This window comes from Amphiura filiformis, chromosome 3, assembly GCF_039555335.1.
Source record: "Amphiura filiformis chromosome 3, Afil_fr2py, whole genome shotgun sequence".
Classification (NCBI taxonomy): Eukaryota; Metazoa; Echinodermata; class Ophiuroidea; order Amphilepidida; family Amphiuridae; genus Amphiura; species Amphiura filiformis.
In genome coordinates, this window is record NC_092630.1 from 42,870,134 (window position 1) to 42,882,990 (window position 12,857).

General features: G+C 44.4%; 1 protein-coding gene across 1 annotated transcript in view; it reads right to left on the reverse strand.

Annotated features, from left to right (window-relative positions):
- Positions 1-9,650, reverse strand: part of LOC140148556 (coiled-coil domain-containing protein 178-like) — a 42,637-nt gene extending 32,987 nt beyond the window's left edge. The window contains 6 exon segments of the mRNA XM_072170551.1: positions 3,678-3,818; positions 4,615-4,884; positions 5,466-5,591; positions 6,334-6,487; positions 7,406-7,534; positions 9,525-9,650. Of these exon segments, the coding sequence (XP_072026652.1) occupies positions 3,678-3,818; positions 4,615-4,884; positions 5,466-5,591; positions 6,334-6,487; positions 7,406-7,450 (736 nt within the window). The 5' untranslated portion in view covers positions 7,451-7,534; positions 9,525-9,650.
- Positions 9,651-12,857: the final 3,207 nt, after the last annotated feature.

Below are 12,857 nucleotides of genomic sequence, written 5' to 3' on the forward strand. Positions count from 1 at the left end.
AAGCCATAAGCGGTCGTCCACTGGGAGATCCCCCTGTGGAAAAACCGCTGAGCCCCCCAGGAATGCTCTGCCTAGCTTCCCTTGGAAGAGCGCTTGCTCTTCTTCGGGCTTGCCAGCTGTTCCTGTGCTACCCTTGCGCCTCCCAGAAATGGGTGCTGCAGAGGTAGTGGGCTCGGGTACTGTTGGTGGTGCACGGCCTGCTGAAGTCGGAGCTCCTACCCATGGTAAGGGCAGTTTCCGACTTCTTCAGAGTGCTCCGTTGGTAGCTTCTTTGCACGGTCCTCCGCCGTAGCGCAGAAGCATCCAAAGAGAAAAAGGACCCTGCCTTTCCATCGCGTTGAGCGATTGGAGTGGCAGGCCCCCACCCCCGACGCTGAGTGGACACCCTACGGGCTAGGCCCATGGAGCTCTCGTTGAGGCTAGCTGTTAGCACCGCTAATAGGCTCACCTCGCGGAAGAGCTCAGATGTTGTCTGAGCGCGATACGCTTGACGACATCTGGGTCCCTCTCGGATCCCCTCAGGTAGGTCCCGTGGTCCTCCCGCGTCACACGCAGAGGATGCGTGCCAGCACGCGGCGTCATAGCTCTACTGAGCTCGACAGCCCTCGATATCTACCCGTGAGGTTTGCGGGAATGAGAGTGCAGGCGTCCCTGTGAGGAAGCAGCAGCTGAGCATCCTAATGAAAGGCTCCCCTGGTCCTCCTCCATGGACTCCCCCTTAGGGGGTGTCCGGAGGAAGATCAGTGCTGTTGCTCCCCTCGCGGGGCCAGCGGGGGAAGGAGATTGTAGTGATGTCACTACCGGACTCAGCTTCCGACTCCTTTCCCTCGCCCACAGTATCCGTATTATGCTCCGATGATGACGGTAACTGAGGACGGGCATCTGAAAGCGGGTAAGAAGGCATAACCACTGTGTGGCTCGCCGACTACCTGCCAGCAGAAGAGGGAGTACTCCCGCAAGACCCTGAGGTATCCGCCATGGCACCACTGGGTCCGCATGCTCTCGCAGCCGTCGTCCTAGCGCTTAGCAGCACGGGCCTACCCTGATCAAGATCTGGGTTAGCCCCATGCCGGCTGGCCTGGTCAACAGCTGATGTTGGTACTGCGTGGCCATCGCTAGGCGACACTTGCCACGGTGCTAGGCCGTGGAAGAAACACCCTGCGGCGGGTACCACGGGGCATACCCAGTCGGCAGCTGACCCTGAAAGGATCCGCCACCAGGGTAACCCCATGGTACTGCAGTACCAGCACCGCCTCCCCCCCCCCCTTGTTGCCACAGAGACTGTGGCGACTAAGGCGGGTGCTGCGGTACCGGTGCGGTATCAGCGTGGGTACCGTGAGGGTTCCCGGCTGTGTACCGCTGTATGCGTGGTTCCAGCGTAGGTGCCCGTGAGGGCTCCCGGCTGTGTACCACTGTACCCATGCCTCACTGCGTTCCCCGCAAAGGGATCAAGCCGTGTGTATGGGTACCCGCTATACCGGCTGTCCCTTGGCTAGAGGGAGCTTGCCTAGTACCACGGGTAGCTGAGCGTGCATACCCCCGATCAATCACCTCGCCACCTGAATAGGCAGCGTCAATCAATGGAGCTATGCCCTGTTGATTTGACAGTGATCGATCAAGAGAGGGTAATTGATCCATTGACGATAATGGATCACCCACGCTCCGCTGGCTCTCGAGGACATAAGTGGGTTGTTGATCAGCTAGGCTGTTCAAGCTACTTACTGTACCCTCTAGAGCTTCGCCCAAGGTCGCTGTGTGTGGCGGACCACTCACGGCAGCTATGGGCGGGTGCATAGCGGCTACCACTGAAGTCAAGCCGTGGCTCGCCTTTGTAGCTGCCACCGAATGCACCTGGGTCGCTGTCCCGTGAGAGACTGCGAGCCCAACCCCTGAATAATCGCCAGCCAGTCCCTGTGGACAGCCAGCAGCTATTCTAGGGCCCAGGGTATCACTCGGCGGTCCCGCCATGGAACGCTGCCGTGTGACAACCCCAGTTGGTTCTGCTAAGACTACACCCACAGCGTTAGACGCGTATCGCCTCTGCTGAACCCATGCATGCTAGGGTTCAACCCAGGCAAGCCCGGGTACCTTGCATGCTGCCCGTCGCTGGCTACTACTGTGGCTGTTTGAGCCCGTGAGATATGCCTGCAACAGGCGGGTGTCCTCCTGCTAAAAACCCGTGAGGATTTTCGCTGAGGACTGGTATCCTCCTGCTACAAAACCCGCTAGGGTTTTGCTGGTGGTTACCGCTCTGCTGCCTGCTACTTTGCTCCGGCGTATAGTCAGTGCTTTCGCTGGCTGCTGAGCCTTTGGACGCCGCTAGCAGTCCCGAAGGAACCGCCTGCTTGTCCGGGGACCGGAGCCCCCTTAAGCAGACCTGCCATGACCCATAGGGGCTGTCACAGCAGAATCTACCGTATCGACTGGTATCCTCCTCCTGCAAAACCCGCTTAGGGTTTTCGCTGGTGGTTACCGCTCTGCTGCCTGCTACTTTGCTCCGACGTATAGTCAGTGCTTTCGCTGGCTGCTGAGCCTTTGGACGCGCTTAGCAGTCCCGAAGGAACCGCCTGCTTGTCCGGGGACCGGAGCCCCTTAAGCAGACCTGCCATGACCCATAGGGGCTGTCACAGCAGAATCCACCGTGTCGACCTTACCAGTGCCCTTGGTAGATTTCTTCTTCGTCTTATGGCGATGACGGAGCCTATCCCAATCGTCAAGCTGGAACTCGGAGAGTCCTAAGCAAAAGAAAGACATCTAGAAGATCGTGAGCACTCCCTGTGGGTGAAACAGAGCGGGTGTGGGTCCCGCTCCGTCACCAGGGAAGGGCAAGCCCGACAGGGCCGAGGCGAGCGAGGAGAAAGGGAGGGGGCACTACCCCCCCCAACACGCGACTCAAGCCCAGTAAGCAAACCTGAGCACGGAGGCTGGTCGCTAACGTTAGTGGTAAAGTAAGGACTGGCTAACTTTATTACTAAAATGTCAGACGGGTCCCTACCAATCCCCACCGTATGAATATCTGATTAACTCGTCTTATCGGACGGTAATGAAGACATAACGATAGAGTAATCACCCTAACATAGCAACAATAACCTACCGTACATGAAATACAATGTGTATGTACAAACATCTATTGTAACTTACAGGCTGCAATGGTTGTTTTACGTGGGAAACAAAATGAATGGCGTCAACGAGCGCCATTTTGAATTGCTCGTGTGTCCCGTGATACAAACGGAGGCACGATATGTAGCTAAGTTTTGGATCGTTTTTTGTCACTTTTTCGCCAGAAAATGCCGTCAAAACTATCCTCAGCCGAACAATACCGGTTTGGTTTTACCTAAGGTGTGAAACTACAACCGTATATCTCGCCTTTGGTCGAGAAATTGATACACAGTGCTATGAACAATCGATAGGCACGTCTGTGTCAGTCGGAGACCAAGGAGGATAAGGGACGATCATATGGTGTGACGTCACCTTTTGGGTGAGTCCACCGGGGATCGGGGGGTTTTGTTATTTATTCATTTATGTGGACAAAATGACTATTGGTTTTCCGCATCTCGGATCGATGCAAGAAGTATCTTAATCAACATCGGAAACGGTAAGATCGACCGGTGTACTGAGTCTGATCATGCATTATATACCCTTTTCTCTTTCAAAAGCCTCTAGAATTACTTGCTTACCTTGTGGGATAACTGCACCTATTCCATGTATGGACATATCTTGCACTGATCCAACAGTACTGGGTGCTATGCTGCTACGAGCTGAAGATCTGCCATCTAATCTTGACCCAGAAGTCTCCTCAAACCGTATCATCTTACGCCCTAAGAAAGAAATGGGAAAAGGAAATCAGTTTGAACTGAACTGAAAGGATGTTTAACAAGGTTGGTACTATAGACATCGTTAGATCCAGAATATTTTGAATTATTAAGAAATCAACAAAGGGCTTACCACAACACAAAAAGCTGCATATTAGCAAAAGTGACAGCTCCTCTCCACTCCCCAACTTTTGTCAAAATTATACTTCAGGTAAATTTCCAATTTTCAAGGACTTTCAAGGACCTTCTGCAAATTTCCACAACTTTCAAGGCCTTGAAAAGGTGTTTTCAAATTCAAGGACTTTCAAGGACCGTGCAAACCCTGATGAAAGTGACGTATCTGTGACTACCACAGTACAGCACTTGGGTTGTATCGTTGTAGTTTTTTTTCCCGAAAAAAAGTGGGTTATTCAATGTGGGCTCCCAAGAAAATGGGGGTCATTTAGTGTGAGACCGCTAAAAACTGGATGTCAATGACAGTGAAAAATAACTTCCTGTTGAAAATTTAGTATTATGAAGCTAAAATTGCCCCCAAAATGTGTGCAAAGATTTGGTGTAAATTCTAAAAAAGGGGGTCAGAGTGTAAGCTGATGAAAAAGGGGGTCATTGGGTGTAGAGATTGCCTCAAAAATGGGGTCTATTGACAGGCACATGATGTGTACCAATATATGGGAGTGCCCCCGGCCAACTGTTGAAAAGGGCCGTTTATCCATGCTACCTATACAAAAAAGTGTTCATACAATGTGACTTTCAATTTCACAAAGATTGGCCATGGACCCCTGTTATATCATAAGAAGCTTACCTCTTGCATCTGTTGTTGGTCGGTATGGTTCTGAAATAATACTGGAAACCCTGGAATCTGAACGACTCATTGCATACGAATCTGAATGCCTACTCATAATCTCCAGCTCCACTTCCCGACTCCAAGCCTCAATGCGGTCCTGCAACTTCTTGAGATGTTCTGCTGCCTTAGCGATGCTAGGAGCCAGTGGTTTACGGAAGAACAGGTTTTGGTGTCGGAAGATCTTGTTGTGTAGGTGTGGCCAGCCATCTGGTAGTGGGTAGACCTTATCTGTGAATTGTAATTGTTTGATTTTGTTGTCACATATATTAAGTATTTTACGAATCTCAGTACTGTGTATTTACAAAAAAATTTAAGCTACCCAAATTAAATATCTATGTTTGCATGATTTTAATCAATTGATTTAAATCATGATCTAAATCAAATGATTTTTTGATTTGAATCAACTTTTTAATTTGTCTTCATTTTTGATAAATTTATGTAAGTTAATTTCTTCTTAAATTGACTGTTTTACTTCATTTCTAATGCTTTTACAATTTTTGGATACAATTAAAATACCTCTCTGATGGCATTTTATCTATCGCTAAATATTCACTTTCAAGGAGCAGAATTATTCAACAGGTTTTTCCCCATGATTTTACCAAATTTTTCTTTGAAATTTTCACATGTAAAAAACATGTTCTGATTTTTTTGTAAATATCTGATAGGATTGCATGTCTAGCATTCCACTGGTTTCTTTTGACTTTATCATGGGTATAGAAGTTCTTGGCACTCCTTTGGAATCAAACAAATCAATTTAAATTTTTTAAAAATGTTCCTTTATTGAAATCAGTAGTATATCTTCTACATACCAAGTTCCTCTGCAGAAATTCTACCACTGTCATTATGTGCCAATTGTTCTTCATCTCTGCCTGTAGCTACAGTCCGCTCACAATCACCTGATTCATATTTGCCTTTGCCATTTTCTACATGCTTACCTATAAATGTATGAACATATGATGATTGTTAATGTTACAGAAGTGTTGACTTGCTTGCTTGTTTGCAAACAAAATCTTTCAAGCATAATATTAATTTAATTTACACTTTAACTTCCAGGGAAGTGTCCTGGTTGCCTTTTTAAAGGCATCATCAACATAGAGAATAAGAATATAGGCCTGACACAGTATAGGAAACACAAATTACACCACAACTCCATTCAACACAATCAAAAGAAATGTCTAGAAGCTCTGGCAGCCAGAGAAAACGTCGGTTACTCGTTCTTACAGCACCAACTACTTTTGAAGGCAAATAAAATAACTGTTAAGAAAAACACACACGCACATGAAAGTGTAGTTGCTAGTAAAGATTGCTATTATTTGCTGTTGCACTCGCAATTTGTTTACCAAAAATGAACATGTTGAATAAATGTCTTTGTGTTTCCACCCTGTAGTGTTAGATTTTCATCATGGACAAAAACGATTTTGGGCAACTATTTCGGCTCTCTGCCTCGCTTTGACGTCACTGGATCTGCTTGTTGGCTACTCCTTTTTATTTCACCAGCTACTTTTTTCAAAACTTTTTATGGTGATAGCATTGATTATCCTAGTATTAAAATATTAGGAGTCAATGAGGCCTATAAACAGAAGGTGCTTATTTCCAATGAGATCTACATGTAATAATAGCGTACTAAGTTTGGAACAGGGGTGTTTTCTCTTGAGTTAATGTTTGGTAGCTACTTACCAGAATTCATGACAGTTCCAGTAGTTGACATCATGAGATTTGTATTATCGGATACATGGCTTTGATTGGAACGTGTTCTTGGCTGTGTTAAATATGCTTTCTTCATCCTCTTTTGTTCTTCAATAATTTGATCCTCACTGCCATTTACCAGCACCTACAAGGGTAAGATTTATGATGAAAAAGATTTGTCTTGTATTGAAAACAAAACCTGGTATCCAAGCATGCAGAATGTAGGCCTATCAAAAAAAAATCTAGATTGAAGCAAAACACATTGCTAGTCTACAAACTACAAAAATTTTGCATGATGTGTGCATTATTTTGGACTGGTATATGATGTCCATATTAAAATAAAAAATGGGCAAAAAATAGAGGCCAGTAAAATGTACCCACTGACTTGCTGAAAATTTATGATGATTGCGGGCAAACCGCCTAAATGTTCAATTTTACATAAAATTTACTAAGTGGAAGTAAAAAATCACATAAATTTTGAAAAATATAGGAATTATAAAATTATAGGACATTTGTAACAATATACGTGTACATCCATCCATATTGTTAAAAATAGGCTGCTACATGTGTCTCTCCTTATACAATAGCTAGGGCTAAATACCAGCCCCATCTCGAGTATGAGATAAAATTCATGTGCAAATAGAGACCTCCCTCCTCTGAAAATCACAAGAATTAAGGGTCAGTGCCCTTGCTGATTGGATATTTATAGGAGGGCACTTTTAGTTTGGGCCTAAAATGCCAATCTCAAGAAGCCCATGCTACGCGAATCTTTACGGTATAGGAAAATATAGAAAGAGGAATAATATAGCGAAAATATGAAATATAGGGCCACTTGAAGCCAGTGGCGGCGCCAGGAAATTTTTTTCGGGGGGCATTAGGGGGCAAAGTGAATTTCAGGGGGCAAAATCAACTAAGTTTGCGCCAAAATTACCGTAAAAAGTGGAAATTTTCGTAATTTTGGGTTTTTCTGGGGGGCAACAGGGGGCAAGAGTTCTGACTGGGGGGGCATTTGCCCCCCATGCCCCCCCGTGGCGCCGCCACTGCTTGAAGCCCTGAATATTACCTGAACAGGAGCAGTGGGAGATTCCCTATTGCCTGTCTTGTCCATGATGGGTATCACAATGATTCAAAACGCATACATTCCTTTATCTACCGGGTGAATGCTTCATACCATTCCATTTATTGTTGTAACCTAAAATTGGAAAGAAATATGTAGCAACATAATTATTAAGGTCTCATCACAGAAACATGGGTTTTACTTTTCTTTGTTCAAATTGAAAAATTAGAAGATGCTCTATAGACAGTACAGGTCCTTACGGTACCGAAGAGAAATACGGCCCTATGAAGTCTACGGCACTATGTAGTAGCAAAATTACGATTTTCACACAGATGGCCAGGTCACATGATCGCATATAGTCTCTCGTATTGAATCTGTTGAGTTATGCCTCGGAAAAGTTCATTTCCGCAGTTCATTGAATTGTGTGGAACGGTCTCGCTATCGGGGAAATGTATGTTAACAATCCCCACCGTAGCGCGATAGACACCCATATGATAAAGGACGCGAAGGTGGGGTGTTCCTCACTAAGTGAAGTATAGACAACATATTTATGTAGGTTTCCTTGACCTTGACAAATCTTTTCTTTTAAATTTCTATGTAAATATGTATTGTGTTTGGGCCCGGTTTAGGCTAATTTGGCTGACTAGCAAATGTGTTAAGGTTTGGCTCTCATACTTATACACAGCACCTGTCATGCCTGTTGGAACACCCCTGATGAACAGGGTACTGAGTGACAGTTCACAAGGCAGTCTTTCTGCGATAAACACAACAATATAAAAAAAGTTACATGCAAAAGTACATAGGGCTCCAGTCCCACTTTTGTTGACAGTGTCAAAACACTGCGACTGTGCATGATGGGTATGGCCGTTTTGTGACCCGGGTTTCAGGTGACCCTGGTTTGCCGACCCTGGCCTGGTTTCATGTGATCCCTGTACTGCCGAGTGCTGCATTCATAGCTGAAAACCTAGTGTTGGGTGATATCTGTTTGGTGTCAGATATAGTTTTGCATACATGTACGCAAATCTATGTATTTTACCATGTTTACGGTCACTATGAAAAATCCATATTTTGCTGGGAAACGCCATGCATCACAATTTTTTAAATAATGATTGGTAAAAGCATATCGTGTAATTGATATGCTTAGCCTGAGTCGCTCGGCCTATCTCGAACAAAATCGCCATGCGTAGCTTTTGAAGAAAGAGTGGACTCGCCATACTATCACGGCAATTTTTGACACGAAGATAGAGGATGATGACGCTGTTTGCTAACATCTCCCGTGGATGTCAGCTTATGTGTATACACGTCGAGCGCGATGCTCAGTGCGTGTAGTATTACATGTTACGAGCGTAGCGTAGTACATGCATGCCATTCATGCATTAGGGCTAGGCGCTGGAATGATATCGCAATTTTTTCGTTATTAACAATATTCTGTCGGTCCGTGTCACGTCACTTCCGGTTGATGATGTTCGAGTGAAAACAAGTCCCTGATTCGATTTTTGTTGATGATTTCTGTCATTGGTGTTATGTAAATTTCGATCGCAAATAGTCAGTGGAATCAAACAACCGTTTCTAAGTATTCAGAGTGGAAGAAACTTACTTGATTTACCGTTTATATACTGACAAACTTAAAATTAAATTCAATGGTCGAGTGTCGTTATTTCCGAAATTGAGGGTCACTCCAGCAACATCGCTATGTAGCCTCCTTCACAGCCGGTTTCTGTTGTTCACAACAAACCGTGAGCCACATGCAGTTTGGGCCCGAGACTAGAGATTAGATAGCCCGGATGTCCGACCGACAGAATACTAGTTTTTTATACCTCATATATTTTGTTTGGCTCGAAATTAAAAGGGGATAATGTGATCAGTGAAAACAAACATTTAAATAGGAATATATTCTTTATGCAAATCACACATTATTGCTTTAATTAATAAAACTAGCCAGGCACAGCTGGATGGAACAACCGTACAAGTTCTACAACCCCTATTGACTGAGCTCAGAGTCAGGGAAGGCTTGACTTGAGCTAGCCTTCTATCATGTCTATGCATGGACAGATGGAAGACGTGTTACATTTTAGCTAATTTACTTCAACATAAACTATATGCATGTAAGTGTTTATCTACTTACTATGACCTATACTATCCTAGCGTGGTAAGCTTATTTCAGCCTGATGTTGTTTTCTTCATAGTGTACGCCGCCATATTGCTTTGGTTTCCAAGTGACGGAAATTACCGATGTGGTCCGAAGTTGAAACCCAAGTTCGGCTTTGTCCAATTTGGACGAATTCATTAATTAGTAGGATTATCGGTAAACAGGATAGTGAATTTTTATTGTTCTAACATTTCTATTATGATAAAAAAATGTAAATTTATAATATTACTTCATATAAAATTGAATAGTTATAGGTTTTTATGCACAATATGAGGTAACAAAAAGATATATGAGTTAACTTATGTATAAACATTCCCCTGTTTTGAAAATTTACAATTCCAGAGGTCACAGGTTACATTGCTGTCACTGGCGTTTGCAAGAAGAAATAGTTTACTATACCACAATGCATTGCAACTTGTGACGATGATGAATGACAATGATCAGAGTGCTATTTATGCGCCCTGCTGCTGGGTGGGGAGGGCTAACATTGAGGGGGGGGCTTTTTTGGCAGGCCGGGAGCAGAGGGCCGTGGTGGGGTTGAGCAATTTTTGGCAGGCTGAGAGGGGGAACCGATTTTGGCACACATTTAGCCTGATTTAGGCCTGAGTTTAAACACATTGGCATGTCAAAAGGCAGGGGTGGGGCAAAGGTATTTGGCACATCAAAAGAGGGGGACAAGGATTTTTGGCACGCACGGGGGGGAGCAATCGATTTTTGGCAGACCATTTTATTTTGAGAATTCACCATTCCGGGGTAGCCTACACATAATCATTGCACAGCCCCTATAAAGGGAGATATTATATTCAGGGATGCAAATCTTTAAAAAATTGCCTGATTTCAGGAAATTTTGTTTAGATCTTCCCTGTATACAACCTGAGGTATCTATAGGGAAATATACATTTTCAGGAAATGTTAAGGGGGCTGGCATTATCTTCTGAAGGGGTGTCCCAAATATACTGGGGGTGCGGGGGTGGGGTTATAAATTTGTGTAAAGAAAAATAGAGGGGTGGACCACCCCAATCCCAAAATGTCACCTTTTTGACCCAAAAGTGAGTCCCATTTGCGAGCGTGCGAGTGAAAAAATTGAGGTTGTTAATTCCTTTTGGTCAAAAAAGGTCCAAATTGGGGAAAAAGTCCACGTTTTCAAAATCCGCCCTAGTCCAAAAGGTCCAAATTTTGAGAGAAAAAAAGGTCCACTTTTTCAAAATCAACCAAAACAACAAAAAAATAAATCCTTGTTATTGGGTTGGTGGTGGTGGTGGGGGGTCATACAATTTTTACGCCGAAATAGGGGGTCGCAATTTGATTGACGCCAACTTTTGTAAGTTTGGGACCCTCTCCTTCCGAAGAAAATGCCAGCCCCTAAAGCAATCTCAGGAAATTATGTCACTGCTTGTTTTCACCCCTGATAATTACAGGCCTACTGGGTGGGGCGGGGTGGGGGTCTGGGCCAGGCCATGACCGCCCCACCGTCGTTTTGAGAAATTCGTTACTATGTTTCTTTATAGCTTAATTCCAATTTTGACACGCCCCATATTTTGATAGCCGCCTCGCATTTTTTCAATCATGCTACTAAAGTCTTATTCAGATTCCCTTTTACAAATTAAGCGTAGGGGCCTACTGCTAGCCGTCCAGCGCGTATTATTTGCACAAGGTCCAATGCACACGCTTGACGTCGCGCGCGTATACGCGATGGTTAAGCTGTCAAATGAAATCTGAATAAGACCATGGAAATAAGAGAATTAGACTTTACGGCCCTGGGCAATTTAGTTTATTTTTGCCCACAAATCGGGCAGGCCTGAAATCGGAACTATATTTTGGGACGCGGAAGTGTGCAGTACCGCATGCGGTACTGCACACTTCCGTTTACAGTCCCGCATGCGGAACTGCACCTTCCGTCACGCACTTCCGCATGCGGGACTGCACATCCGACCTGCATTCCCGCATGCGTAATGCAGGTCGGGATGTGCACTACCGCATCTTGATACTGCAACATTTTGGTGCATTTCCGCTGGGGATGTGCAATATTTTTGGTGTTTTTCCGCATGGGGATGTGCAATATTTTGGTGTATTTTCGCCAGGGATGTGCAATATTTTGGTGTTTTCCGCATGGGGATATGCAATATTTTGGTGTATTTCGCGTGGGGAACTGCAACATTTTTGGTGTATTTCCGCCAGGGGATGTGCAACTATTTTGGTGTTTTTCCGCATGGCCTATATATAATGGTATTAATTTTATGCACAAATTGGATGACAAATATTTAGTAGGCCTATATTCGTGGTGAAATGTACGTCAGGCCCTTAGGTGTTTTTACTTAATTTTAGTAATTCGTTTTAGACAAATTCAATATTAGGCCTCGGCCTACTATCGTTTTACTTTCCGTTTCATTATTATTTGTCCGAAAGGTCGGCATAGAATAGAAAACCTAGCTAATAGTTATTGTATGAAATTAATTTTATTTTGAAAATCAATTATTAAAATCAATTTCACACGCCTCTTTAATGATGACTATTATCTATTCAACTTGACATTGTGACCACTTTCTATTAAAGTTCCAACGGAGAATTTCTCAAGTGGATCGATTATCAATCAATTTACGGAGGATAGTAATTTAATTTAGCATAATGAAATGTATATATTTACTGCATGTCGAAACACGTAGCCATCTCACGTAAACTAAGAAACAAATGAAATAGACGACTAGCTATAGCTATAAGTAGTTCTAAGTAGGCCTAAATAATTACCTTTCTAACTTATATCCCTAGGTAAACCAAGCGGAAAAACACCAAAAATATTGCACATTCCCATGCGGAAAAACACCAAAATATTGCACACCCCCTAGGGGAAATGCACCAAAAATGTTGCAGTTCCCCACGCGGAAATACACCAAAAATATTGCAATCCCCTGGCGGAAATACACCAAAAATATTGCAAATCCCCTGGCGGAAATACACCAAAAATATTGCAAATCCCCTGGCGGAAATACACCAAAAATATTGCAAATCCCCTGGCGGAAATACACCAAAAATATAGCACATCCCCTAGCGGAAATACACCAAAAAAATTGCACATCCCCTAGCGGATATGCACCAGAAATGTTGCAGTACCGCATGCGGTTCTACACATCCCGACCTGCATCACCGCATGCGGGAATGCAGGTCGGGATGTGCAGTCCCGCATGCGGAAGTGCGTGACGGAAGGTGCAGTTCCGCATGCGGGAATGTGAGCGGAAGTGTGCAGTACCGCACGCGGTACTGCACATATAACAGTCGCTTTCAATACCTGGAAATCGGGTGCAGACCTGTGGA